Here is a 27,290-nt window from a genome sequence, read left to right on the forward strand (position 1 = left end):
TAAATATTATACATTGGTCAGAAAAAAAGAAAATGTCTTATGACTGTGCACCGACTAATGCATATTTTTTATTTCTGAATCATATAACTGTATAAGTAGCTAACAGAAGAAAAATGAGTAAAGAAGCTAATGCTAAATTAACACCATTAAAGTTGATAAAAATGCTAAATGAAATATTAGATATAAATAATGGTAGAAACCTTAATTTTAAGTCTGCATATTGTAATAACAATATAAGAAATTAAAGAGTGATTTCAGGATGCATTTACTATTTTGAAGATTTAAGTTAGTGTTGATTTAAAATATCGGATATATATCAAAATATCCGATATAGATCAAAATATCGGATAAGTATCGGAACCCTGGCTACTTTAATACAAAAAGTTTTTGCGCAATTTACTTTATATTACTGTAATAAAAGTTTGAAATTGTATGAGAACTTATTGATTACAGTAACTTTCTTATTTTTATTCAGGTATCTGAAATATTTTTGAACTGACATAGGATTAGGAATAATGTTTTTCTGGGGCAATCAATGTAAGTGTGCTTCACAGAAATTGTTTAAATAGCAACTCGTGGGACTATTGAAATAAAATGATGAATAACAGAAAATTAAACAATAAAAATGATAGATTAAGATTCTACTGCATTTTGCTAATATACTACACTACTTCTTTAAAAATTGTAATAAAGTAATTACATGTCTCCACTGGTAACAGAAGTATCTTCCTTACTTCCATTCATTTTCTTTTTCTTTTTTTCTTTCCTTTTCTCTCTTTTGCTTTTCAGGAACCCTATAATGCACACACAATTGCATTAAATTTCTTGAAAGGAATGTATTATACAAATTCTTATTAATGGAGATATAGTGATTCTTTTTTTTCCAAGTTTAGTAAAATAACGTTGAATAAATATAATTTTGAATAAATATGGGCACATATTTAGATTGCTCAGGTAAAAAAGATTTCTGTAATGTGTGGGAATTATACAAATTAAAAATTGATTGTATGATCAAATGCTGTTTAAATCATGATGCCTCCTTTGATGATGTAATTACTAAGCCTGAAACTATAGTTCTGAATTTCAAAAGGTGTTCTGTCACACAAAATGATCGAGTACAATCAAATTACTATAACAAGTATAAGTTTTATGACTACGTAAGGAAAAAATGTTCATTTATTAAGCTAAAAGAACTATTTTTTTAATGTACTAACTATTAGAGCATTATTGCAATGTATTTTAACTGCTGGTTTATAAAGCAATTAAATCGGTATTTCTGTACATTAAATACCCTTTTAGTTTAAATTAAAGAGCATTCTAGAAAATATGGTATGGTAAAGGATTATACACATTATAAAATTAAAGAAACTATGCACTCGCAAACGGAAGGAGAAAATTTTAAATTTACTATGAAAGAATGAAACAAGCTGCTATTAGAAATTTAAATTTTAATTCCTGTGACTAAATGAAATTCTTTGAGCTGAAATGTCTTTTCTAATTTATATTATTTTTTAGAGAAAAATGTTTAAATTTTGGTTAGAAATTAACACAGCAAAATTACTACACATGAATGGTAAAAGATGTTAGCTTAGTTACTTCAAGGTAAATTAGGTGTAAAAAAAAACTAATTTGTGACAAGTCATACTTTAGTTTATATTTTCAGACCTCTTGTTACACGTGTAAGTTTAGGTGCAATTTAAACATTTTAATACAAAAGACATTTCACAGGAAAATTATAAATAACAAAAGTAAGACTGTAGCCACCTGAACTCCAGGAGTTCCAATAAGATTGCCAGTCTGTTTCCAATCGGAATCATAGCATGAGAAAAGACAAAAGTTAGTAAAAAGATAGTTGAAGGTTATCATAATATGGGAGATTTTCATAAAGAAATGCATACATAAAGCATTAGATGCAAAGAAAAATATGAAATGGTTTTAACAGTTAGTACATTTAATTGCAGTGAAATATTAAACAAGCACAACATATTAAAAGATATGACTATTGAATTGCTCAAGTTTTTTTAGTGAAAATCTTGAAAATAAAATATTTTATAAATTTAAGAACTAATCTCAATTACTTAAATTAATCAATTTGATAAATAATCTTTATGACAGCATCATAATCACACAACATTTATATGGCTCAATAAATAAATAACTACTTTTTAGGTTATTTGAGTTAGTTAAAAAACTTATTGAAGCTTCACATACCAGCAAAACGGTCCACAGAACATCAATGACTGATAAATAAATTAAGAATTCCGTGATTTGGAAATCAAGTTGCGTAATAATTGAAAATATCCTGTAAGCAATATTCTATTCACAGATATAAATAACACAGGTAAGCAAAACAGAGTGCAGTATAGTATGAAATAGAAATACAGGCATTTACATATACAGCCTTTATACATTTTTAACATGCACATTGTGTACAAGCAAACCATCACCGCCGAGAACAATGAAGTTAGTACAGAGAGGATTGAAGGCAACACGAGACATCAAAAGGAACAGGTACAAATAGGGTGAGAGAAACACTGATGAACTGCATTCAGAGAAATTTAAAGTAACAGCATGAAACGACTATGTACATCAAACTTTAACTGGAGTAAATTCTACTAGATTATATTTTAAGATTATTTACAATAACATAACCGATAAATTTAAAATTTATACTAAAATAATGATTAAAAGAATAAAGTAAAGAAATTGTAAGAAGTGATTTTTACACCTTAACACATTTTTATTATGACACTCAATAACATTTCAATATCAACTCTTTATTCCTCATGAACAAACTATAAATTGTAGACATTTCAAAAATCATTCAAAGTTTGAATAAGATTACAGTAAGGTAATATTGTCATCTAAAAAGAGGCATAGGGAATGAACTTCATGGTGCTACCCAGGTGCCCAATCATCTGCCTTAGAGCTAACTCACAAAAATAAGGATCTCTTAATTCAATCAAAAAAGTTAAACATTGTTATAAATTTCCTTGAATGTTCATATAATGGTTTGCAGTTATTAAGTTTAGCTTAGCAGTTTGAAATGCGTTTTTGTGTGAAGAAGATTGTGATAAAATTATATGCAACACCTGCTAAAACAAAAAAGTTTCACCACAGAAACATAAAATGGTTCATTGCTCTAAAAGTTATGTCAAGAAATAGGATAGGTACTACCATTAATGGAGAATTTTTCAAGATATTTCGCTTGAGGTTATCTTGGTAAAACATTCCATTTTCACATGTGCCCCCTTTCCCCCTACTCTCACCAGCTAGGTAGAACTTGGTGACAGTAAAAGGTTGGGGCACATAACAAATACTCCAAAGTTCTACTGAAAGCATTAATTAGTGCTTTAGACAGGTGCTGCTTCACAAGTAATCAATTTTTCCCAGCCCCTGCTCAGTTACATTCCATAAACATAAGTATATTATAAACAAATTGCAATAGTCCAATCAAGGCTGCAACACTAAACATATATAACAATCAGGTCAGAATATTGCATAGCCATTCAAATAGTTTAAAATAAATTTTAACTGCATGAATTTGATATTGAATGTTATATTGAGTATTTACCATACAAAATCTATAACACACAAGATCCAAGAAAAATTATCACCTCAGAAAAGCTAAATATCTTTCCCCCCCCCCCAAGCATTTGCACTTTAAACAGTAATATTAAATAAAAATTGGCATGCAAGATTATGATTGTTAATTTACCTATCAAACTGAAATATGGCAACTTATGTTTTATCAGAAAAAACATTGTGTGTTTGAGTTAAATACTAATACACGACCTTCAGAAGGAATTCAAAGAGCAGAATTATAATCTAGGAATACTTAATACTGGAGCACAATCTTTGCAATCATTCTAAACATGTTTGCACAGAAAAAAAAATAGGTCACTTAAGTTTCAGAAAAAAGTGCTTTAAAAAGAATATGCTGCTACAGGGAAAAAATAATAAAACATTGAGAAAAGTGTAATATTGCTGGTAATGAAATCAGTGAAAAGAGCAGTCTATTCATATTTGAAATGCATAATGAAGAGGTGTCGACCTTGAAGAAATAATTTGAGGAGCTTTTGAGGAGCATTTCAAAATTCTGCACAGTAATGTGGTATTTTGTATAAAAATCACTAAAGCACATAGCTAATTTTGTTTTTGTGCTTAGATAATTATGTAAGCATAATCATAATTATTTTTAAATTAATAAAACAGCTTTAAAAACAATGTCATACTTGGAGCATAAGCATCTTTAATTTCCCATATTTCCACATGTCTGACATTATAAAATAACAAAATATAATTAAAATCTTCATGAGCTATATCTTGGTAAGCCTCAAAACTAAATTAGACCAACAGTGTTGGCTTAAATTAATTCGGATGGAATTGGCTGGCACAGTATAGCCTACTCAGGCTCTTGCGCTATAAAATCAAATAAAACCAACCAACAAACCGAATTAAATAGAAAATTTTTGATTGAACACAACAAAGCGATGAGCGAGCAAGTATTCATCAAAAATTAAAATGTAAGAGGAGGAGAAAATAATAGTCTAACACACAAAGTTATTAATGTCTAAGCAGAACAATGGCATGATAGAAAAAACGAACTGATGTGTGCATCACATTACTTCCTTTTACTCCAATTTAATGTCATTTTCTCATTATTGGCAATTTTAATGTGATTCAATAGTTTACTCTCTAAATATCACTAACAGTGGTCAAACTGAAACCAGATTTAAAAAAAACGGCAAATTTTTACCAAGTTGGCATCAAAACTTGGCGACCAAAAGACTGGCGATATATCACCAAGTGTCCGCCAAATATCACCACTTGAGTTTACATAGAAATTAACAATGATTTCTCCCCAAAAAGGGGCAAAAGACCCCTTTAGAAACACCCGAATGCAATCAAAAGGAGAGGTGCACAACTAGACCCCACTAGGAGTCTACATACCAAATTTCAACTTTCTACGACATACCGTTCTTGAGTTATGCGACATACATACGTACATACAGACATCATGAGAAAACTTGTTGTAATTAACTCAGGAATCGTCAAAATGGATATTTCGCGTGTCTATACATTCTTAGGCACTTATCCAAGTGTGGTCGAGTCGAAAAAAAAAACTCAACATTCATTTGGGGGTGAGCAAAATGGAAATTAAATTCTATTTTTGAGTGAAATTTTTTTGGGGAAAACAATACTTCCTTTTTTGTTAAAGGAAATAAAAATGAGAGACTGTTACAAAAGTGATGCAATCGAATTTTGAAACGTGTAAAATGTCATCACACAATGAGCTATATTTGATTATTGCATATTACACTCAAGCCATTCCCTCTTCTTTCACTCACTAATCTTTTCTTCACTAAATTTAAATTTTGAGTCAGTAAATCGCCCTTTTCCACACGTTGACGGGAAATTTCCCACTATTCCCCCCCCCCCCTTTTCTATCTAAGCATGATTGTCATGCATCATTTGATTCAACTTTTAATTTTGAGGGTAGACAGCGCAACACTGGGCAATGCAGATAGTATATATGTATTAAAATAACTCCTAACTAAATTGAAAGTAAAAAGTTGCACTTTTATTCACCACCAGTTATTAAAAAAAGAATTTTTGTCATAAATTATTCTGTTGTACACAGCGTTTACATCGATTAAAAAAATTGAGATAGCTTTCCCTTTGGTATAGCTGATAAAATGAATGTGTTTGCGAGTTCTATGTTTTTCTTTGGTCTGTAATTTTATTACAAAATATTAAAGCACAACACAATTTCACTTAATCTTATATGTAAAATATGACGCAAATAAAAAGAGTACAATATTAATTCAAGGTAAATGCCACACTCTAAAGGTATTTTTTAAAAAGGGATAAAATTAAGTATATAATCAATCAAACATTATGAAGTACTACTGAATTAAAAGAACAATTTCATTTATAACTACAAGAGCATAACTACTAAGCAATCATTAAAAAAAAAAAGAATTATTACATTTAGATGCCCTGAAGTTTGTCCGATTCAGAGCATTACTGTTTGGGGGTGGGAGCTTTGTGGCACTATCATTGGCAGCATTCTGACAATTAGATGAGGATGAATTGATTACTCCACTTGACTCGGAGTTACCTGGAAAATGTTTATGCAAAATACTACAAAATACACTAGAATTTTGAAGGAAGTCCATGCATTGTTGGATTCCAAATACATCTTCCAGTGAGATTAATTTGAAAAGCAAAGCCATGCTGGGATTGTAGCCAATGCTTTATGAGCTTAAATATTTCACATGATTTCACATAAGCAAGCTCATTCAAAAGCAAAACCCAACTAGCTACAGCTCAAAATGGAAAACAGAAATAAGTTGAATGAAAACACATATCTTAATGAAAATAAGCGACACATAATAATTAAAACTACACAATAAACTGATTCATAAGAATTACTGATCTAATGTTAACAAACTTTATAGTTCAATAACTAAATAAATTAGTTTTTCAAGATTAAGTGAGGCAGGGAGATTATAAACTTAATAACTTATATTGACATTAACCCCTTGACTATGGTTACCTACGATGTGTACGCAGTTCGTACAATGTGTGTAATGACGTCTATGTACGCTCTGTAGGTGTTCTTTTTTTCACTGCACACAAAAGAGAATCATTTGAGATAAGCCTTGAAACCAAGTAATGATCATCTTTCCTACCTTAAGGCAGCAAAAATTTATTTGTGGCAACAGTAAAAAAAATTGGATTTTTGATTATTGAGACAAAGTTGACATGTTAAGAATTTGGCCATTTTTATTAAAAGAATTTTTATTAGATGTACGTAAATATTCACAATAAATGTCTTTTTAATACAAATTTTTTCTTTCAAGAATGTTATTAACTTTAATAATACTGCTTAGACAATTTGGGTCAATAACTTGAAAGATGTGTTATTAGACGGTAACAAAACCGTTGCAAGGGCAATAAAGTCTTATTTTGTCTCGCACGGGAGATACAATGCCCTTTGGCATATAGGATCACGTGGGCACTTTGAAACATAGTGTACCAGAAACGCTAACTGCAAGAAAGAGGAGTGATAGAACTGATTCACCTAGACAATTTGAACCAATAGCATACCGGATATGTTCACTCCAAGAAAGAGTGGCAATAGAAATTATTATCTACTATGATTTTTTTTTTTTTTTTTGTCTTTATGTTCCTTTGTTAGTTCTTTTAATTTTAATATATCGTGTTTTTGTAAAATGTTAAACTATTAAAAAATCGAATAAATATAGGTCTGTAAAAGTAAATTAAAAATTGCATAGATAAACTTATGATGGTTAAAGGTGAGTAACATAGAGTGCGGCCATAAATTATTAATTTTGCGCTTTATTTCTACATGGTTCCCTGCATTGTATTTGCTTCCCTGCAAAGCCTAGTAGCAAGAAGTCTGCTTCTTTCCACAACATACTAAGGGATTAAAAATTAAAAAAAAATTAATTTATTTAAATACTTTTTTTTTCCTTTTTTGAAAGTAAAATTAGCAATTAAAAAAAATCAAAAAACAAAATTAAAAACATACAGAAACACAAAAGAACTAGGTTTATTACTTTTTAAAAAAAATTCCAAATATATTTAGTGGAATAAATAGTAAAATGAATATTAACTTGACAAAATTTGTTCATATTCCTTAATAAGTAAGTTTTACTGTTTTCCTCATTTTCTGCAAGCTAAGATTAAAAAATGTTACAATCGTTATTCATTTAATTCTGTAAAAGAAAAAATTCAATCGTAAAATAAATAACATAATGATAAATAAAACCCAGACTTTTAGAAAAATAGGACAAATAAAATGCAGTATCAACAAGTACAAACGTACAAGCATTTTTTTTAAGCATCATTTTTTTTTTTTTAAATTTCTTTTTTGCATGAGCTCTATAAAATTACTTACATGTAGCACAAATGCAAATGGTTGATTTTTAGCAAGAATTATCATAAATGAATGATAATTTTACTGAAGAAAAAACATCACATTTTCAAAAAAAAAAAAAAACCTCAAAGTTCGGTTTTAATTAACACAAAGATATAGTTGTCTCACTTCAAAATAATCTGATGCATACTACAATATAAATTTGTATTTGTATCTTTAAAAGCAAGGCTAAATATACAGTTTATAAAATAAGGAATTATTAAAAATTGATAGTCGGATTCTTTTATCAAAATACAATACTTGAATTATTTTGAAACCTTTCACAAAATGAGAATCATTTCATAAGATTTTTTAAGTCCTGGGTGAAGAACTTATAAAATTTACACTGGTTAAAATATTTTGAATAAATGAAGAGTTCTTCATAAATCCAGAATGTAAAAATTTGCAAGAAATTTAAACCCAAGGTGCAAAATATACACTGTGCAAAATATATTCAGGAACACAATAAATTAAAACAGAACTGCTTTAAAAATTATTGAAAACCTTCGTATGTATCATAAATTTAACAAAAATTTTAAACTACATTTCATAATAATTCATAAAAAATATTCTACAAGTTACATAACAAATGCAAATAATTGAATTAAAATGTCCTCTTTATGACAAAAATAGATATGCTCAGTTAAAGATAAATAATTCATAAGAAAAGAAATAACTAACAATAATTCTATGTAGGAAATACTAATACAGAGATCAATACCCCTTTAAACTAGAAAAAAAAAAAAAAAAAAAACCAATCTCACAAAACATTTTGTTAGAGAAATGAATTCAAAACCAATCATATTCAAAGGTATAAAACAGGAAAAAAATAGTGCAGAGGAGTGAGCATTTTTCATAGCCAGGAGGTGACAAACATACCAAGGGATGATGAAAAAAACAAGTCCAGTAAGGAAGTAGTTCGGCGGGATGGTTTGCTTTTGCGATGGAGGGACATTTTTTTACCTTCTTTCTTGTAAGGCTTTTCTTCACTATGAACTTCGGAGGAATCAGGTGACTGATTTTGTCCAATGGGAGACAAATCTGCTTCCTCGAAGACCACAGCACCTAATGTTTAACATAATATGATAAAAACACCAGCTAACTTGAAACAGCTGTTTATCCATTAAAAAGTAAGGCATGTATGGCAGTGACATTTAACTCAATCTATATATTCCAGGTAAAACCCTAGATTAAGATGTTGATAGTCGCCAACTGGCAACCCTTTCATTGAAAGCGGCTGCTAAGGAATTGAGTCCCAGTTGCCAAAAGTGGAAACAGTGTACTTCGTTTTTATTGAAAATAATATTGCACTAGGATAACATGCTTCCAATCCTATTAGAGTTCTTTTCTAGCTCTAGCAAGAGTTATCTTGATTTTGTACAGAATTTTATTTTTTATTTTTTGTTCATTACAGACCAAATATTTACAATAAAAATAACTAAAGCAATTATTCTGGACACCTTTACATCTTATCTTATCTAAAAATGGTCTGATTTCACAATCACAATTTTTTTCTATTCAAGTTCTCTCTTTAAACTTAGAAATTCAAAGTTTTAGTCAGTGACTAGTGGAAAATAGGCCTGCTTTTAAGCTAGGAGTTTAACAATAAAGCTTTTGCAATTATGGATTTTCTTTTCTTTCCTTCTTTCTTTGCAACTGTTATTTAGGAGTGTTTTACTGAAGTTTATCGATTATGAAAAAAGTTGTAATTTCTAGTGTACTAGTTAATAATTTAATTTCTTTAAAATATAATGTATACATAATTCATTTTTTCAAATTGCATTTTTTATTTAAAACTATTGCACATATTTTTTACTGCCCAAATTTTACTTTTTTTCATGTTGCTTTATGTATTATATAGTATAACTTTTCAAATATTATGATTGATTTGTGTTTTTTCATACCATTTAACATTAATAAAAACCTGAAAAGATTGTCCAAAATGTACACAAAAAAAGAACTTTTACATGCATAATGTAATCAGCTTTGGAATATAGAAATAGGCCTAAGTCAATGGGAGTCAAAAGGGGGCAACTGTACAGGGCTTCAGAGGGACTTGAGTGCTAATGGTTCTCCTAGAGCAGTTAAGGGCTCACATTCTGTCATAAATAGTGTTTTAGATGTAAATTAAATTAAAAAATAATAAAAATAAAAAAAAATAAATCAAGCTTTATATATATATATATATATATATATATATATATATATATATATATATATATAAGCTTTCAAAGTATATGTGTCATTCTCCAGAAAACGTAATTTTTGAACGCAAATATTTTTCCATTTTAAAACCTTTTTTTTCATTCTCACATTGAAAGTGTTGCCTACTAGAAGTAACCATAAACTATGGCCCAGCTAAGTTCCAATTATTTTACTCATAAATTAAAAAAAAAATAAAACATGCTTTCTTCACGGAAATTTAAAAAAAAAAAAAAAACTTTCAATATTTAAAAATTGAGGTCAATTTAACATCAAAGTAGTAATTTTGTTAATGTTGTGCAAAGAATCGGCTATTTTAATGATTAGTGGGAACATAATATTAAGCTCTCTTAATTAAAGTATAGCTTAATTAGTAGTTTCAAATATGTTAAAAAACAGTATTTTGTAAATTTGAAGATATACTGGCAATTTAAAATTTTGGTGGAATGCCTATTACTGATGTATTTCCCCTCCATCATTTATTTTCACCTCAGAAATAATGACTTTGATAAGGTCTGTCACGGAGGTGAGGATTTTTCCATTAATATAGGCCTAATACAGTCTGAATTAAAACTTTAAGGCCAGTAAACTTTTTTGAGAAATTGAACGCATCTTAAAATTTAGGATCAAAAAGTCATTTTAGTGATAATTATTTACCTTAAATGCAAGTTGAAAAGACAAAAAAATTCATTTGAGTGCATTTCTTTAACAGAAAATATTAGATCAATATTTAAACCTGAGTTAAATCTTTAAGGCCAACAAAGAAAAAAGTATATGAAGACAAAATAGAAACATTTATGAGCTTGTGTAGGAGTCATTTCTTCAAATTGCTTCAAATATTTTTGTTTCCATGGATAAAACTAGTTTTTAACAAGGTTCGGGATACATTTTATGTTATTCATTTTCAATATTAAATTTCAGCTTTGTTTGATGAAGTTCAATGTCTTTCATTTGCATAAATTCGTCTTGCTAAGTCACCCAATAAGTTCTGCATTAGGCTAAGATCTGGAGACTTGGCTGATCATTTCAAAGCTTTAATATTGCTGACTTGGAACCATTTTTTCGCACTGTTACTTGACTGCATAAGTCTATTGTCTAACTGATTTTCCAATTTTCTCGAGCAATACATTCAGCATTTGGTAAAAGATGGCTTGGGAGGACGTTTTACATGCTTGTGAATTCATTTTACTCGAAATAAACATAACGGAGCCCACACCATAATAAGCAAATCACTCTTAAGTCGTGCAAGAGCCTCCATCTAATTGGCACTTGGAGAATAATTATTTTTCTTTACATAAAGCATGCCAATAGTGATTCCATCTGTCTGGTTCATACAAGTTCCACTTTTGAACAGAAAAATCATTTGCATCCATTGGTAACCCCAGGTCATGATTTTCTTTCTAAAGTTCAAATTCCCTATGTTGTGCCTAGTCAGTAACTGAAGCTTAGGCAATTTTGCTGCATAAATAAAACCTCCACACCTTCTAATTGTGATATACATCGTTTCTGACAAACATTTAAACCTATCGCTTAAATATGGTTCCTGATCGAGTACTTTTCAGGTGATGTAACTTTGCAAACTCTTCCTCCATCACACGAAGACAAAGCATTAGGTCTTTCCCTGGTGCTCTTTTTACCATAACTGTGTTTCAATTGAAAAATGTTATTGACTTCAATCTTCCATTTTTTTTTCATAATACTACGCCTAATCATCCTTGTTGAAAAAACAACTTCAACCGGCCTTCTTTCATGAACAGTCAATTTCTTACCTTTCAATATCTTCACAAAAAGAACCAAAACTTTGATGAAATTATTGACAAAACTATAAGTTGAAATGTTTTCACAATCTTGTTAAATGAAGTGATATTTATTCCAGTATATATACCTGTAGTTAAAAAAAAAAAAAAACTAGTGTCTTTTAAGTTTTTACTCAGGCTAAAATACTATGAATACACAAATGTTTTTCTGGCAACTGCATACTATACAAATCCTGTCTTTTGCGTTATTGCTTACCTCTGAACATCAGTAATTAATAATACAATAGTATTAAAATCCCCTTAATTTTATTTTCTGGTTTTCACAAAAAATTTACTGGCCTTAAAGATTTTACTCCGACTGTAAATACATTTTTCATTGAATTTTTTCTTCTTCATAGCTACAATCTCATAGCTGCCAAGTGCTCCGTTTTTCCCGGAGTTTCTCCGATTTTTATTGCGTACTCCAAAAATCCGATTTATTCCAAAAAACTCCGTTTTTTGACTTTGCTTGTACATTTTTCGATTTCTGAGGAAAAAGAAGAAATTTCCCTATCCTGGAAGGTAGAAATTGTGCACAAACTCAACAAAAGAGGAGGCAATTTAATGCCCTGGAAGCATTAGTGTCAAGATAAACACTGAGTGGGAGCGCTAATCGATCGGAGAACATAGTTTTTTCATTGAGCATTTCAGCTACGTGCAAAACGTAGCCGCCATGTTTGGTCATTCAGAAGATGGAAGTAGACGATGCTTAAGTGCTTTCGTTTTCAAAGACAAAGTAGAATTGGGGGTTTCTTTTAACTGCAAACTAATGAAAATCAGCAAAATGTGCTGCAAAATGTTTTTTTTTTTTTTTTGGTTATTTTAAATCATTTTATTGAGAAATGAAAACAAGTATACTATTTAAAATTTCATCTTATCCCTATTGCTTTGGACACGAATGTGCTAAAGATTCTAAATTAAATTGTAGTTTCATGGGGATTTTTTATTTTCAAATTATTTTCATGCAACAAATTCAAAATTTTATATCTGAATTTTTGACTTAGACGCCATATTTGGTCATTTGCGAGATTTAAGTACACAAAACTCTTAAAGTGGCCAAGTTTCAAAATTGGAATTAGATGTTTATTGCAATGCAAACTATTGAAAATAATGCAAAATGGGCTTTTTTTTTTTCGGAAAATTCTTAATTTTTTTCTTGAAAAATGAAAAAAATTTTTCTTCAAAATATTATGTTATCCTGATTGGTTTAGATGCTAATGTGCTAAAAACTGTATTTCATCTAAATTTTAGCTTTTTTAAGGATTATTAATTATTTATAATTACTTTTAATGCAACAAATTCAAAAATCTATCATCCTAAATTTTTTGCATTGTTGCCATGTTTGGTCATTTGCAACATGGAAGTAAACAAGACTATTAATAGCCTAAGTTTCCGAAAACAGAATTGGTTGTTTGTCTCAATGCAAACTATTAAAAATAACAAATGGCAAAAAGTTATAGGTTTTTTTTAAATTTTTTTTTTTTTTGAAAGAGAAATTTTATCTGTATTTATTCCTTATTGCCTCGGAGGCTTTGTTATAAGCTGAAACCATTTCATCTAATAGACCGGGATCTGAAGGGGGTTGAGCATGCATGGAAAGGCTGACGCAATATTATTTCTGATTATTGTTACAGGTACGATGGTGATTATGAAACCACATGTCGTCGCCCCCCTGGGTGGTCGACAACCCCGGGGGAGGGGGGAAAGCAGTGGGGGGGGAGCCGTTTGCCAACACACTCATAACTCGCGAACTATTTGAGATAAATCACTGAAAAAAGTGGCAATCGACGCAACAAAACAAGGGCTTTGTAAAAGCTAAATATGATTATGGACCTATCTTTGTTGGTTTCTGAGTAAAATTCCATTTTTCGCAAACAAGCAAAATTTTTGAATAAAATACGCAAAACAAACTTTTTTTGACCAAAATAAATTCCAAATCGAAATTGTTTGATTTTTTTTTCAAATAAAGTCCTAAATATCATTATTCAGTTTGTTAAAACTATTTAAGTACTGTTAACGCTTTGAAAAACAAAATGACAGTAGCAAGCTCGAACACGATTTGCAGTATAGTTCAGGATCTGAAGGGGGGGGGGGGGGGGTTTGAGCATGCATGGAGACCTGACGCAAAATTATTTCTGATTAATGTCACAGGCACTATAGTGATTATGAAACCTTATGTCGTCGCCCCCCTGGGTAGTCGACAACCCCGGGGGAGGGGGGAAAGCAGTGGGGGGAGCCGTTTGCCAAAACACTCATAACTCGCGAACTATTTGAAATAAAACACTGAAAATAGTGGCAATCGATGCACCAAAACAAGGACTTCATAAAAGCTAAATATGACTATGATCATATCTTTGTTAGTTTCTGAGTAAAATTCAATTTTCCACAAACAAGCAAAAATTTGGAATAAAATACGCATTTTTTTTTTTTTTTTCAAATTATCAAAGTTATTTAACTGTTTAAGGAACCAATAAAATCTGAGATATCATTATCCAGTTTGTTTAAAATTATTTGATTATTATCAAAGCTTTGAAAAGTGAAAGAAAAGCAAGCTCAAAAAGCATTTGAGGTAATTCACAAAAAAAAAAAAAAAAAAAAAAAAAAATTGAGAATATACCTCGGAAGACTTGACATAAACCAAAGAAAATTTTGTGGCTCTCCTGTTTTGGCGGTTTTATTTTGTAATATTATCAAAACAATGTCCCAGTTAAGTAATTACTTAATTATTTAACCTTTAACGCATTATAGCTGCTTAGTATGAGTCACAATGGCACTTTTTAAAAAATTAAAACATGCAAGTTTGCAAGTACTAAGTGATTACGGAAAGGATAAACTATCAGGATAACCCCTTTACAGCTTTTACACCTGAGTTATGAAACATAGTGAGCGAGGCTATTGCCACATAAGCAGCATCAAAATTTCAGTGGAACGTTAAAGAAAATGTGAATAGTCTCTTATCCAGAGAAGTTCTACAATGGCAATGTCTTCAATAGCGACAAGAAAACAGCAAAAGAAAACCAAAAAAAAACATTTAACCTGGGAAACGTTAGCTCAAAAATGATGTTAGTACATCTAAAAATCATTTCCATACAATAAGCCCAATGCTAGGTTAGGTTCATCAGAATGGTTCACTGAAGCAAAGCGAGAGGTAAGATTTCGTAAATGTAATTGAAAATGATACTTCTTGCAGCAAAACTCTAGAAGAAGCACCCTATTTTAAGAACAAAGTTCAAGTTATCGATGGAATGACTGGTCCATAATGTCCCAAACACTACTTTCAAATGTAGCAAAGATTTTGCAGGTCTCCAAATAAAAAATAATAAAATTTTCTCTCCAATAGTCAAACTACACGAGTGGACCTTAAACACGATCGGTACACCTCATTGTCATTTTCATAACTTGAAAACCAGAAGTTCAGGAAAGTCTCCTTCGCTTATAAAAAAAATCACTAGGTACCAAACCAGTGGTTTCGTGTCATAGCCATTCCTGAAAATAAAAAGAACCTTTAAAAGTATATTTCAGAGTATGTAATATGTAACATATCCGTTCCTGCATCCAATCAGTTTCTGGTGTCTGGTAACTCTGAAAACGAAAATGAATATCATTTAAAATCTGAGAGCCAAGTAATAAATTTCTCTGAAATGCCCGAGTCCAACCAGGATGAAGCACGCAACAGAATCTATCTTCCTGCATATGATTCAGTGCAGAATAGGGGAAAAAGTAACTAATAGTTTATAGATCAGAAACTAATGAATTCTTATTGGCAATCTTTGTTAAAGGACAGAGGTTGCCATTTCATGTGCTGGTGTTGTGGCTTGTGGAAAAGAAAAGAGCTTTAGGATGGCATCTACCTTCAGGAGCACTTACGGGAAAAAACATCTAAAATTTTACAAGCTTTTGTGCATTTTCCGACTGCGATTCAACAAGTAAAATAGGAACAAAAAAGTATGCTTTCTCTTTACCAAAACTGTCGGAAACTGTTTTTTGTACACTATAGTTATCATTAAAACAATATCTGAGTGCTTCAGAATTTCGACTGTTAAAAGCTGTATTATAAAAAAAATTGTCAAGAAAATAGGTATTTTTTGCGAATGCAACCATTACACACAATAATTTCTTGTCATTTCCATCAGAAATAAATATAATATCAGCTCTCTACCATGCTCTTGCAATTCCTTCCAACATGTGCTAAGAAGTATTGCTCAACTGTACTATTGAATCAATTCGCCTGTACCTTAGCAGTGCCTTTAGATGTAACCAAGTTTGGGTTTCACTTGGATGAAAATAAAACAATAAAGCTACACACCTTATGATGTAGCCAGTGTTACCAGAGAGTTTAATTCCACTCTGCGCAGGCAAGAACTGTAAATATTCTTGTAAATGTTTTATTAATAATTCATCTTGCTGTAAATACTGTGCTATTAAAGCTAAAGCAAAAACCCATAAACTACAAAATACTCGGAAGGGAACGATTCAACGGAACAATTACAAGTCAACAAAAAAGAGTACTATCCAGCTTTCAGAATTTCTGATATATATTAATGCTTTATGTATGCATATTGATATTCTGCAATTATTTTTTAATACGCAATATTTTACTAATTTTATTTAATTAGTTCTTTTAGAACTCTAGTGTATAATTTTATATTAATATTCGTTTCCATAAAAGCTCAAAGATGCTTCTCATTTTTTACATTTATTTAGAACATATTATTTCTTGTATCATTGTTCTTTGTTGGGTAAATTATAAAAAAACAATATCCGCAATATTCTTTTGTGCAAATTGAAAATATAAATTAATAGAAATAAATAAAAATTATATTTGAATTGAAACTACTGTGGACCTGGTGTCCTAGTTCCTCTCAAATTTAAAGCAGTATGTAACAAAATTAAAGTCATAATTGAATACTTTGCAATTAGAATAAGTTTGTAAACTGAAGAATGAATAGTTCATCATAAGGGTAATAAGGCTATTTGTTTCTCCTTAGCATACTGCCGTTTTATTCAATGCGCTAGCTTAGGCAATGCCTGCATTTTCTATTTCGCTTTTTAACTTTCACGTTGGTAATAATTAAGTAGTTTTAAAGAAACTGAATGATGAAGTTTCAGATTTTATTGATTCCCTAAACGGTTGAGTAATTTTAAAAAAGAACTTAACTTTGAAAAATAAGCTTTTCGTATTTTATTCAAAATTTTTGCATGGCTGCTAAAAAAGGAAACTGACTTATAAACCAACAAAGATAGAACTATAAACATATTTAGGTTTTGGAAGCCCTTGTTCTGTTGCATCTTTTGCCACATTTTTAGTGCTTTACCTCTACGGTTCGCGAGTTATGAGTGTTTTAGTAAACGGCGTCCCCCTACTGCTTTCCCCCTCCCCCAGGGATGTCGACCGCCGAGGGGGGGGGGGGGGACGACATGTGTTTTCATAATCACTATAGTGCCTGTAACAATAATCAAAAAAAATTTTTCGTCAGGTCTTCCATGCATGCTCAAAACTCCTCTTCAGATCCTGAACTATACTACGAATAGTGTTCGAGCTTGCTACTGTCATTTTGTTTTTCAACGCGTTAACAGTACTTAAATAGTTTTAACAAACTAAATAATGATATTTAGGACTTTTTTGAAAAAAAAAATCAAAGAATTTTGATTTAGAATTTATTTTGGTCAAAAAAGTGTTTTGCGCATTTTATTCAAAAATTTTGCTTGTTTGCGAAAAATGGAATTTTACTCAGAAACCAACAAAGATAGGTTCATAATCATATTTAGCTTTTATGAAGCCCTTGTTTTGTTGCTTTGATTGCCACATTTTTCAGTGTTTTATCTAAGCACCATTACAATGCGTTTCTGATTTTTCATGTTAGATTTTCAACAAAACTACAACCAAGTATAAGATAAAAATATTTTACATTAAAAAAGCATCATTACGTAGGTACATATTAAAAATAAAAAAATAAATAAATAAATAAAAAAAATAAATAAATAAATAAAAAAAAAAAAACACGATTACTTCTTATACTTGGAAGTAAAGCAACTTCATAGTAAAGGTCAAGACTTGGAAATCTTCTAAGTGGCCAGTGGCCACTAGACTCCAAAAACTTAGTGGCCACAACTGTCACCAAGTTTTGAAACACAAACTGGAGGGAAGATGGGGCAGTTTTTACAATTTTCATGAAAAAAATAGATGAATAGGACTTCACACATTTTAAAATAGTCATTCAATACTTTTTTTGTACATGGAAAATTCAAGTTAAAATAGATTTCTGATTTATTTGACAAACTAAAACACAATATTAAAAAGTTAAATATTCTTAAACAATTAGTATTTGAGCTACTTGTGAAAGGAATAATAAATAAATAATTACATATTTTTAATTAAATTAGTTATTAAGCAACACAGTCACACTAGGTGTGTGACATGCCATGGAGGTGAGAATTCATATGTTGTGAACCAAAAATATACTGAAATAAAAATTATTAAAAAATTTTTGGCAGCTTCAAATAGATATATTTTTGATGAAATTAAAAATCATTGTTAAGAAGAATGACCCATATCAGCTTCTTTCCTTCCCCTTCCCAGATATTATTGCACATTTTTAATGAATTTTCTACTTTTTCCTAAATTACTTTGGGAAATGTGCAAAAGTGACGACAAAAAAAAAAAAAAAAAAAAAGACTTTTTAAGGAAATGGAGACAAAAGGTGAGAAAGGTGAGAAAGTAACTACACTTTCAAAATTATTTGCAACTGCTAACAGATATTGAATTATAAAACAATTAACCTTAACAAATTTTGTTATCACAATTATGTTCTGTTCTGGTCCCTCTCCCATTTCATATTTTTAAAAATTTAACTGCTACAGATCACTAGACAGCATAAATGCTTTTGCTGACCTTGATAAACCTTGGTGCAACCAACTCTTGAAGCAAATTTTACATTACCCACCTCACTCCCACAGGAGGGATATAAAAACTAAATTAACATGGTTTCACATTCACTAAAATGTTCGACAGAAATCAATCAGAGCATTTTTGAAATGAACTACTGATCAATTATTAAAAAATATATACGAAAATAGTTCTATACACCTGTTTTAAAGTAATGCATGCCATACTAACCAGGTTTGTCAGCACCAGTACCCCTTTCATTAATTAAATTTTCTAGAAGTTTGTCAACATCCATTTCATTGCACTGTTGAACAAACTCGACATGTACCTGGAATATGAAGAAATATGAAGTATATAATAGATAAAACAAAACATTCTTAAAGCTTTTACGAGTGCAGAAAAAAAATATTAAGAAATCCTTCAAATTATCCCACTCTATTTACACGTAAATGCAAAAAGTATGAATATGAGGAATAGTACCTACCAAACAAAGTCATTAAGAAGATTTTTTTTTCTTTCTTTTTGCTTAGTACATAATTTTTAAATCTTAAAAACAAAAACCAACTTTTGGAACCTTAACCTTTCCTCTATTATATTTTAATGAGTTCCCAAGAGTGAAAAAAAAATGTTCTCAATAATACCGTTTCAGTAAAAATATATTTACCACTATGTGAGTAAACTATAAATAATATAAAAATAGAAATTTGCTCATAAAATAGAAATTTGCTTAACCAAAATGATGGGGTTCAAACAGTCTTTGGTAAATGGAACATCTTGGATGAAAAGGAGCACTGAGAACTAGCTGACAGGAGTCTGCAGATATTTAACTTTAGATTTAAACATGTACACATTCACAAAATGGCTACTACATGCAATACTTTTAACCCAGGGTTTTTGAAGAGATGATTTCACGTTTCTTTTTTAACCATGGTTTTATCATATCAAAAACTTGGAAAATTAGTTTTATCTGCTATTATAACAAAACTAGGTAACAGCATGCTATTCACTTTTAAATGTTTATTAGTGCTAATTACTTAACTTTTCAAACATTTTTCTTAAGCAACACTAAAAGAAAAACCCTAAACAATTTGCTAATTTTTGAATTAGTTTTGAACTAGTTAAGTTCACTACAATTTATTAACTATTCACTGAAGACAATTTAGCATTCTAAAACAGTTTTTTCTTTTTAATTTTCAAGTTCAAGTACCCTTTCATTAATTAGCTTTTAGTATTAACACCCACAAGTAATTATATCAGTGGCAAAAAAGTACTTCAAGTAAAATTAACTCCTAGCAAATGAACTTTTGTCTATGTATAAAGTGGTTCTATTATAAGAAAAAAAAGCTATGCAAATGTCTTACATTTTTATGCATAATATTTAAATAAAATGTTTAACAACTTCTACAGTCAACGCTCTTTAGAATGATCTCCTGTTACTGCGACCCTTTCGTTATAGCGACCGATACATGAAGTCACATTTTCTATTTCACAGATACAATGTTATTTTACCATCCATTTAAGCGCCTGAACTGAACCGTTCAGTCCAAAACTAAGTTTCAAATTTTTTATTATATTCAGGACTAACTATTTGAAAACTAATACTTAAACATTTTATGTTTCTAAGGATAAAATATTTTGATTGAAAATAATTTTTTGTTGGTATAGGGTCAAAGAAGTGATGAAAACCGTACACAGACATTACGAATTATTTTTTTGAAAAAGTCAAAAAAGGAGAAAGCTTCTGCAATTAATACAGCATAAAATTTTTAAAAAGAAACTAACAAATATTTTTAAAAGTTATTACTTTAGCTTCTTGATTCTTCCTTAAAACAAAGCATAATGAGAAATTATTCTTGTGTTATAAAAAATTGACTGAATAATATGCAATATGTTATAACAACCACTTGTTATAGCCACCTATCTTGTTTGGATGATAAGGGTCCTTATAACCAGCAGCATTATTGCAAGCAGCGTGGACTGTATATTCACAAAATGAAATTAAATCAATCGTAGAAATTTATTACTTGTTCTATAAGTTAAGAAATAAAAGATTGAATTTCATTATTCGTATTGAAAAAGTTTTGCCATAAAAATAATATTTTAGATTAGGAGAGAAAGCAAATTTAACTAAGGCTAATTAATTCACCTGTAATTTCAGGAAAGACTTTCACTATAACAAATCAATATGCAAACAAAACCAAATTAATCTACTTTTAACTTAATACAAAAATTTAAAAAATTTACAACAATAATTATTTGAAAAATATAAAGATTAAAAAAGAATTACTTGGCCTATTAATGCATGTCCACTTTCTAAAACATGAGCATAATTTGAAAGAAATATTTTCACTTGTTTGATATGAGCTTCTTCAATATTCTGGAAATGCTAAAAAAAATACAGTTTCATTAAATTTCATCAAGCTTTAAATTTGCTTTAAAAAGAAATAAATTGAAACTTTCAATATACCTTGACAATATTACTTTGTCATAACAATAAAAAAATTACTAATAACTAGATAACCTTTATACTTCACCTTTGGAACCTATATACTTCATCAAAAATAAATATTTTCCTCATTACTCGTATAAATTCAGAAAAGCCTACACAATACACCTTCATTTTGTGCAAGTTTATTTTTAGGCGGAATTGATTATAAGCGGTTTAATATTTGACCACTTTATTTTGTTTTATACCGATGAATTTTCATTTTACGCGGAAGCGACATTGTAAACAGAGAAATTCCCTAAAATTGCAAATAACATTTTTTTAAAAGCTGTTTTATTCAACATAAAATACTGTTACAAAGCAAAATCAATGCTCAATGGGAAAGAGGGACTTAGAGAATAAACTAGTACGGCATGCACAGTGTAATAAAATAATGCACTATATTGTACTGTACAGTAGATCCAGTAATGATATTTTTAATTTAAAAAAATAAACATGATGATGATTTATGCTGCATGATCAAACTGTTATTTGAATATATATTTTAAATATAGTTGCATCGCTAATTCTTTTATAATGTTTCCATCTACGGCAACACCCTTCGTCCAGGTTTCTTTAATTTACAATACAAGAGCACTCAGCAAATTTTTAAGGATTTACTTTTCTTGACTTTTAACTGTGCGTATGGAAGAGTCACTAATACCCAATTACCGTGTTACCTTACTTTAGATGAAACATAATATGAAATAAGAATGAAATAAATAAATGGTAAATGAGGAGTAATTTCTATGCACTAACAAAACGATGTTCAGACTAGTACGCTGTGGGAACTTCAGCTGTCAGTGATGCTAAAAGAATGAAGGTTCATTTGCGAAAAAAATACTTTTAGTGGCCAATAACAAAGTTGATACTTACGCATAGGCAGATTTACAGGGGTGCCAGGGGGTGCACCGCACCCCCAAAATTTTTGGTTGGGTTTTGAAAAAAAATTAGTTTAGTATATTTTACTCAGAAACGCAGTTGGGGGAAAAATTCATAGCTGCTATACTAGTAAATTTACTTAAATCCAGTGCATCACCACACGTCCCTAGTAAAAGAAAAACATAACTGTGCTCATATTAAGAATTAAAGTAAATTTATCCATTTGGAGGGAAAAAAAACCTAATAAATAATTTCATGCAAATAAAGAAACTTCTCAAAGAAACTTCAGTTATTGTGTAGAATAATTGCATGTTCTGTAATTGGGTATTTATTCGTATATCAATACAAATTCTTCTATTTTAAAACAACAATGGCTAATAAAGTAAAAAAAAAAAAACACATGGCTATTGCAAGAAACTTAATCAATAAAATCTACACCGAAATCAACCGAAAACCAAAAGTTTTAAGGTGAAATATCAAAATTTTTTGAAGGAGGACTACCGGACAATTTACTGCAGTTGTGCATCCAGGGGGGAAGGGGCACAAAACTGGTGACCCTCCCCACAAAATGCTGAGTAGAAGTTTTTACAAAAATATTCTGTATTATTGAAGAGAAGAAAAGATCTCAGTTTGGGAAAACGCAGTTATTTTACGGAAAAAAAAAAGAATGTTGGGAAAAAATCTTAATTTCTCTTTCAAAAAGAAATATTGACATATAAATTTTTCAACAGCTTTAGATTATTGGCGGCGAATTGTGTGCCTTCTCGCACAATCCTCTTTCTTTCATATCTCCCCCTCCCTTTTTTTTAAATTTTTTCTATTTCGTTTTCATTTCATCTATTGGTCCTCAAAATGTTTCTTCTCCAAATCTTGGGCTTCACTTTCGTAAAATTTCCAAGGAAGATCTTCTAATCACCTAAATACATCGAAAATCGTTTAAAATTTCGTTTTTGGAGCTTCAGTTTCGAAAAACTGCAGTGTCCCTAACGTTACCAAATATGGTCTTACACTCATGTGTTTAAGACTTTAATTTTGGAAAATATTCGAACATGGGCCTCTGACCTCTCTTTCTCTATTATCATCAAAGAATGTTAATATTTTGGTTTTGAAAACTACTATTTCGAAACATTTAAGTGGGAGAATCCTTTTTTTTAATGCCATGGATTATTGCAAAAGAACTTCACTTTTAGGACTTCAATTTCGAAAATTTTCCAGGGGAGAGCTCCAGAACACCCCGTCCGGTAACAGCAGCATCAAAAATTGTCCTCCGTAGTACTTTTGGAACTTCAATTATGAAAAGTTAAAGAGGTAGCATGGGGGAGGGGGTTACGTATTTCTATCTGCTTTTCAAAAAATCGATTGGAGGCAGTCTATGAGTCTCATTCATAACCCAAACTATAAATATGGACTATAACCACATTTATAAGACTAAAATTTCAAAAAATAGCCTTGGAGCCACATGTACTTTTCTTGCCTCTAAAATATCACTAAGAACTGTAAAACTGCGTTTTCAAAACTACTATTTCAAATTTTTTCTGGGGCGTGAATCCCATTCCAAACCAGTAGCTAGATTTACCCATTGCTTCTAATATCGACTTTCGTTTAAGACTTTTTCTGCAGTTTGAAATGTTAAAAATTGCCCATCCCCTAATCTTACTAAATATGGTTTACATCTCATTTTTTAGACTTAAAAGCGTGTCCCGCCCTAAAATTATTTTCTGATTTCGCCACTGCCTTGTTATTCCGGAAATAGTCCCTGCCCCTCCTCAGATCCCTGTTATTGTTGCACCCCCAAATATTTCGGTCTAACTCCACCTATGTACTTACGCACCACGATTCTCTTCCGAAAATTTTTGTACTGCTGGGGATTAATTCGCGTTAGGTCAAAAATTCTTTACTGGGAAAAAAATCGTGTTGTAGCCATTTCGCGTAAGTCGAATCGCATTGTAGCGGGAGTTGACTGTAAAGAATATCAGTTCTAGATATATAGAGAGTTCTTATAAAATAATATGTATTATCTAACTACGAATAAATTAATTACATTAAAACACATGTTTCAAAATAAACAATATTTAAAATAAATTTAAAGCTTTCAAGACTAGCTTATAAATTATTCATTTAATTAGAAAAACAAACAAGCTTAATTTTAAATGAATATACACTGCATTAAGAAAATCTTACATCATTCAAATAATTTTACAACAAATATAAATTAAGTCTTCAGAATAAACACAATGAAATTAGAAAAGAAACAAACCTCACAAGAAGTCATCATTTTCTTTTCAAAATCTTCCCTTACTGCAGAATACTTTTCTATGTAAGTCTTATAATCTTCACCTGAAAGAATTGCAAATTTTCAAGATAATGTAACCATCATTTAACAATTTTGCAAGCTGTCTGCTAAAGTCCACTGTCCCTCCAATGGCAGAATTTCCACAAAAATGCTGAATTGATAGTTTAATGATTCAGCGTTTTACTTCTTGACACTCATAAAAGAACACAGAATTCCGCTTAAACTAATGATGTCAATACAAATAAAGAGAATTTTCATTTGTTTGCTTTCTGAACAAAGCTTAGTTAGCATGAAAAATGAGTAAGGTTTTATTCTCATGCCGGATGCAGAGCGATCGCGTTTTTCAAAATGAAGGCATCAAAAGTAAAAAACTGCACATAAAAGAGTTTAAGTAAAAAAAATTTTAGAATTGCATTTTGAAAGGTGAAAAGAGATGAATATTATTATTAACCACTGACATATTCACCAAAAATTCAGAGTAAGAAAGAAAAAAAAAGGAGGTGGGGAGATGTAGCATAATGGACAATACCAAATCCCCAGTATTAACACAGGAATTCCGGTTTATAACCGGTATACAAGCACCCCTGTTGGCATCAAACGTTCAAAACTAATATAATTTCTTCTCAAGATAACATTAAAACATCACATTATAAAGGCGTAAAATTGCAAGGCTGGTAAAATGTTAGGAATATTTTCCAATTGAGTCAATGTAAAAGGTTTAACACTACACTAGACGTTATTTAGCATTAATGTTGTTATTTAGCATTAATGTTAATTTTATAGCAGATAACCCTATCTCAAGCAATCACATTTCTTCCCCACCCTATACTATTCGTTTGCAGTACTAAGTACTCGTTTGCAGTACCCCCCCCCCCTCGATATATGTTAATACCCCAATGCAAGTCCAACTTCATCTGCAATCATTCTCACACATAACCGGCGTATGAATTTAGCACAATGTGCACACGTTCCAGATTTGCGAACATTCTGCAGGTTGATGGACACCATGTTTGAGATTCATCCTCGACGCTCTATTGGTCATATTTGAAACGCTTGTTCCACCGTAACACCTGTGCCTTTAACAGATAATTATCTCCGAACACTTGCTTACACATCTCTAAAGTCTCAGAGGCCGATTTACCAAGTTCTACACAAAACTTAATTGCGTAAGGCTGCTCCAATATTCTCTGCATTTTGGAGCTAAAACCATTGTTTGCAACAGAGGTACATTATAACGACGATGCTGCTCGAACTAAGTCTCCCAGGCGACTGCGGACTAATTGCAATGCATATTTTTCTTAAATTCTTTTTTTCAGGATTCATACTTAATTTGGATAAAAAATTTCCATGACTTTTTCAGGACTTCATAAAATTTTTCATGACATTGTTACATGAGGAGAATAGTGCTATTTAATGTAAAACTTGACAATTTCCGGAAACTGGCTTTAGAAAAATTGTTACAAGATTGCCACTACCTCATTAAAGCACTTACTTGTGACTGAAAAAATATCAGTGCACAGTGCAGAAACTAATAAATAATTCTTATTTGTCCTTATCATATAAATTCAAGCAAAATAAAAATATACTGAATGCAATACACAGTGATGTTTAAATGTCTAATAAATAATTAATAATTAGGGCCAAATAGTAATGAATGGGACAAAATTTGAATGAGTCATTACTAAGTTTCCAAAAATAAATTTACTTCATAAAAACAGTCTTTTGGAGTCAATAGTGCATCTAATCACTCATGTAACTGGACAGTATATGCGTTCATCAAAGTAAAGCCACGTTTTTCAGTAAATTCATTTTTCTAAACCAGATATTTCAGCTGGCCACAAGGGATCAGTTTTGCGAGCTGTGCATTGGGCACCACTGTTTTAGAGTATTAGAATTCCCTTATTTCTATGTTATATTGCCTTGCTAAAGTCTTCATTTTCTAAAGCCTTCAACATACTAAGATAAACTCTGGTAAATTTCATTATGAATTTTTTAGAAATGGTTGAAATGAACTTGGATCCAATTAAATTACACTTTTTGAAGGGGCGTGGCAAAATCAAGAATGTGCAAGTCCATAACTATACAAAATATAAAATGTGCTGAAAATAATGGTGAATACAAAATTAGTGATGCCCCAGTAGTAAAATCACATTACAAAAAAAGATGAGCGGCTGTTACAGAAGCCGATTAAATTGGATTCCAAAATTTGGATTTGTTTTTGAGATTGTTCAACTTATATGAAATATCACTAAATCACTCAATATTTCTAGCGTTCTTTTAGCTATTGTTACTTTTTTACTGCCCATGATATTTTTCCATGACTTAAAACAAATTTCCATGACTTTTAATGAAAATATTAATTTTCATGACTTTTCCAGGTCTGAAATTTGTTTATTTTTTTCCATGACTTTCCAGGATTTCCATGACCCGTACGAACTCTTTTTTCTACAGAGAACAATCTTTCATTTTGTTCTAACTTTTATGTATTTTTTTTATTTAATTCTCTTTTCGTGAGGGTAAGGGATAGCTGTAGTTATTCTAATGGGAAATTTTAATACGACTTGGAATGTGCTTGGATCTCAGGTGTACATTTTAGTCAAAAGGATTATTTTAAACTAAGGGGGGAGATTATTAACTCAAGGGACTTCCTTTAAATTCTTAGCACAGGCATCCTCATGCAGGCTCAGCTAGTAGTTTTATAATTGCAAAAATTACAGGTTATTAAACTAACTGTACAAAGGGAACATAAACTTATAATAGGAAAATGATAAACCAAAACTCAAATCTTTTATTTCAAA

The 27,290-nt window shown here is 30.4% G+C and overlaps 1 protein-coding gene across 5 annotated transcripts in view; it reads right to left on the reverse strand.

The window, feature by feature from the left end:
* LOC129219703 (F-BAR domain only protein 2-like) overlaps nucleotides 1-27,290 on the reverse strand; it is an 88,950-nt gene that overhangs the window by 38,982 nt on the left and 22,678 nt on the right. The window contains exons 8-14 of one of the 5 annotated variants that reach the window (XM_054853987.1): nucleotides 24,457-24,536; nucleotides 21,120-21,218; nucleotides 19,064-19,160; nucleotides 8,912-9,013; nucleotides 5,993-6,124; nucleotides 1,765-1,797; nucleotides 701-794 (exon numbers count right to left, since the gene is read on the reverse strand). In XM_054853987.1, the coding sequence (XP_054709962.1) occupies nucleotides 701-794; nucleotides 1,765-1,797; nucleotides 5,993-6,124; nucleotides 8,912-9,013; nucleotides 19,064-19,160; nucleotides 21,120-21,218; nucleotides 24,457-24,536 (637 nt within the window). Of the gene's footprint in view, nucleotides 1-700; nucleotides 795-1,764; nucleotides 1,798-5,992; nucleotides 6,125-8,827; nucleotides 9,014-19,063; nucleotides 19,161-21,119; nucleotides 21,219-24,456; nucleotides 24,537-27,290 lie in introns of all 5 variants that reach the window. The other 4 variants (XM_054853985.1, XM_054853988.1, XM_054853986.1 and 1 more) reach the window with 4 other exon arrangements.

This window comes from Uloborus diversus, chromosome 4 (genome assembly GCF_026930045.1).
Source record: "Uloborus diversus isolate 005 chromosome 4, Udiv.v.3.1, whole genome shotgun sequence".
NCBI lineage: Eukaryota > Metazoa > Arthropoda > Arachnida > Araneae > Uloboridae > Uloborus > Uloborus diversus.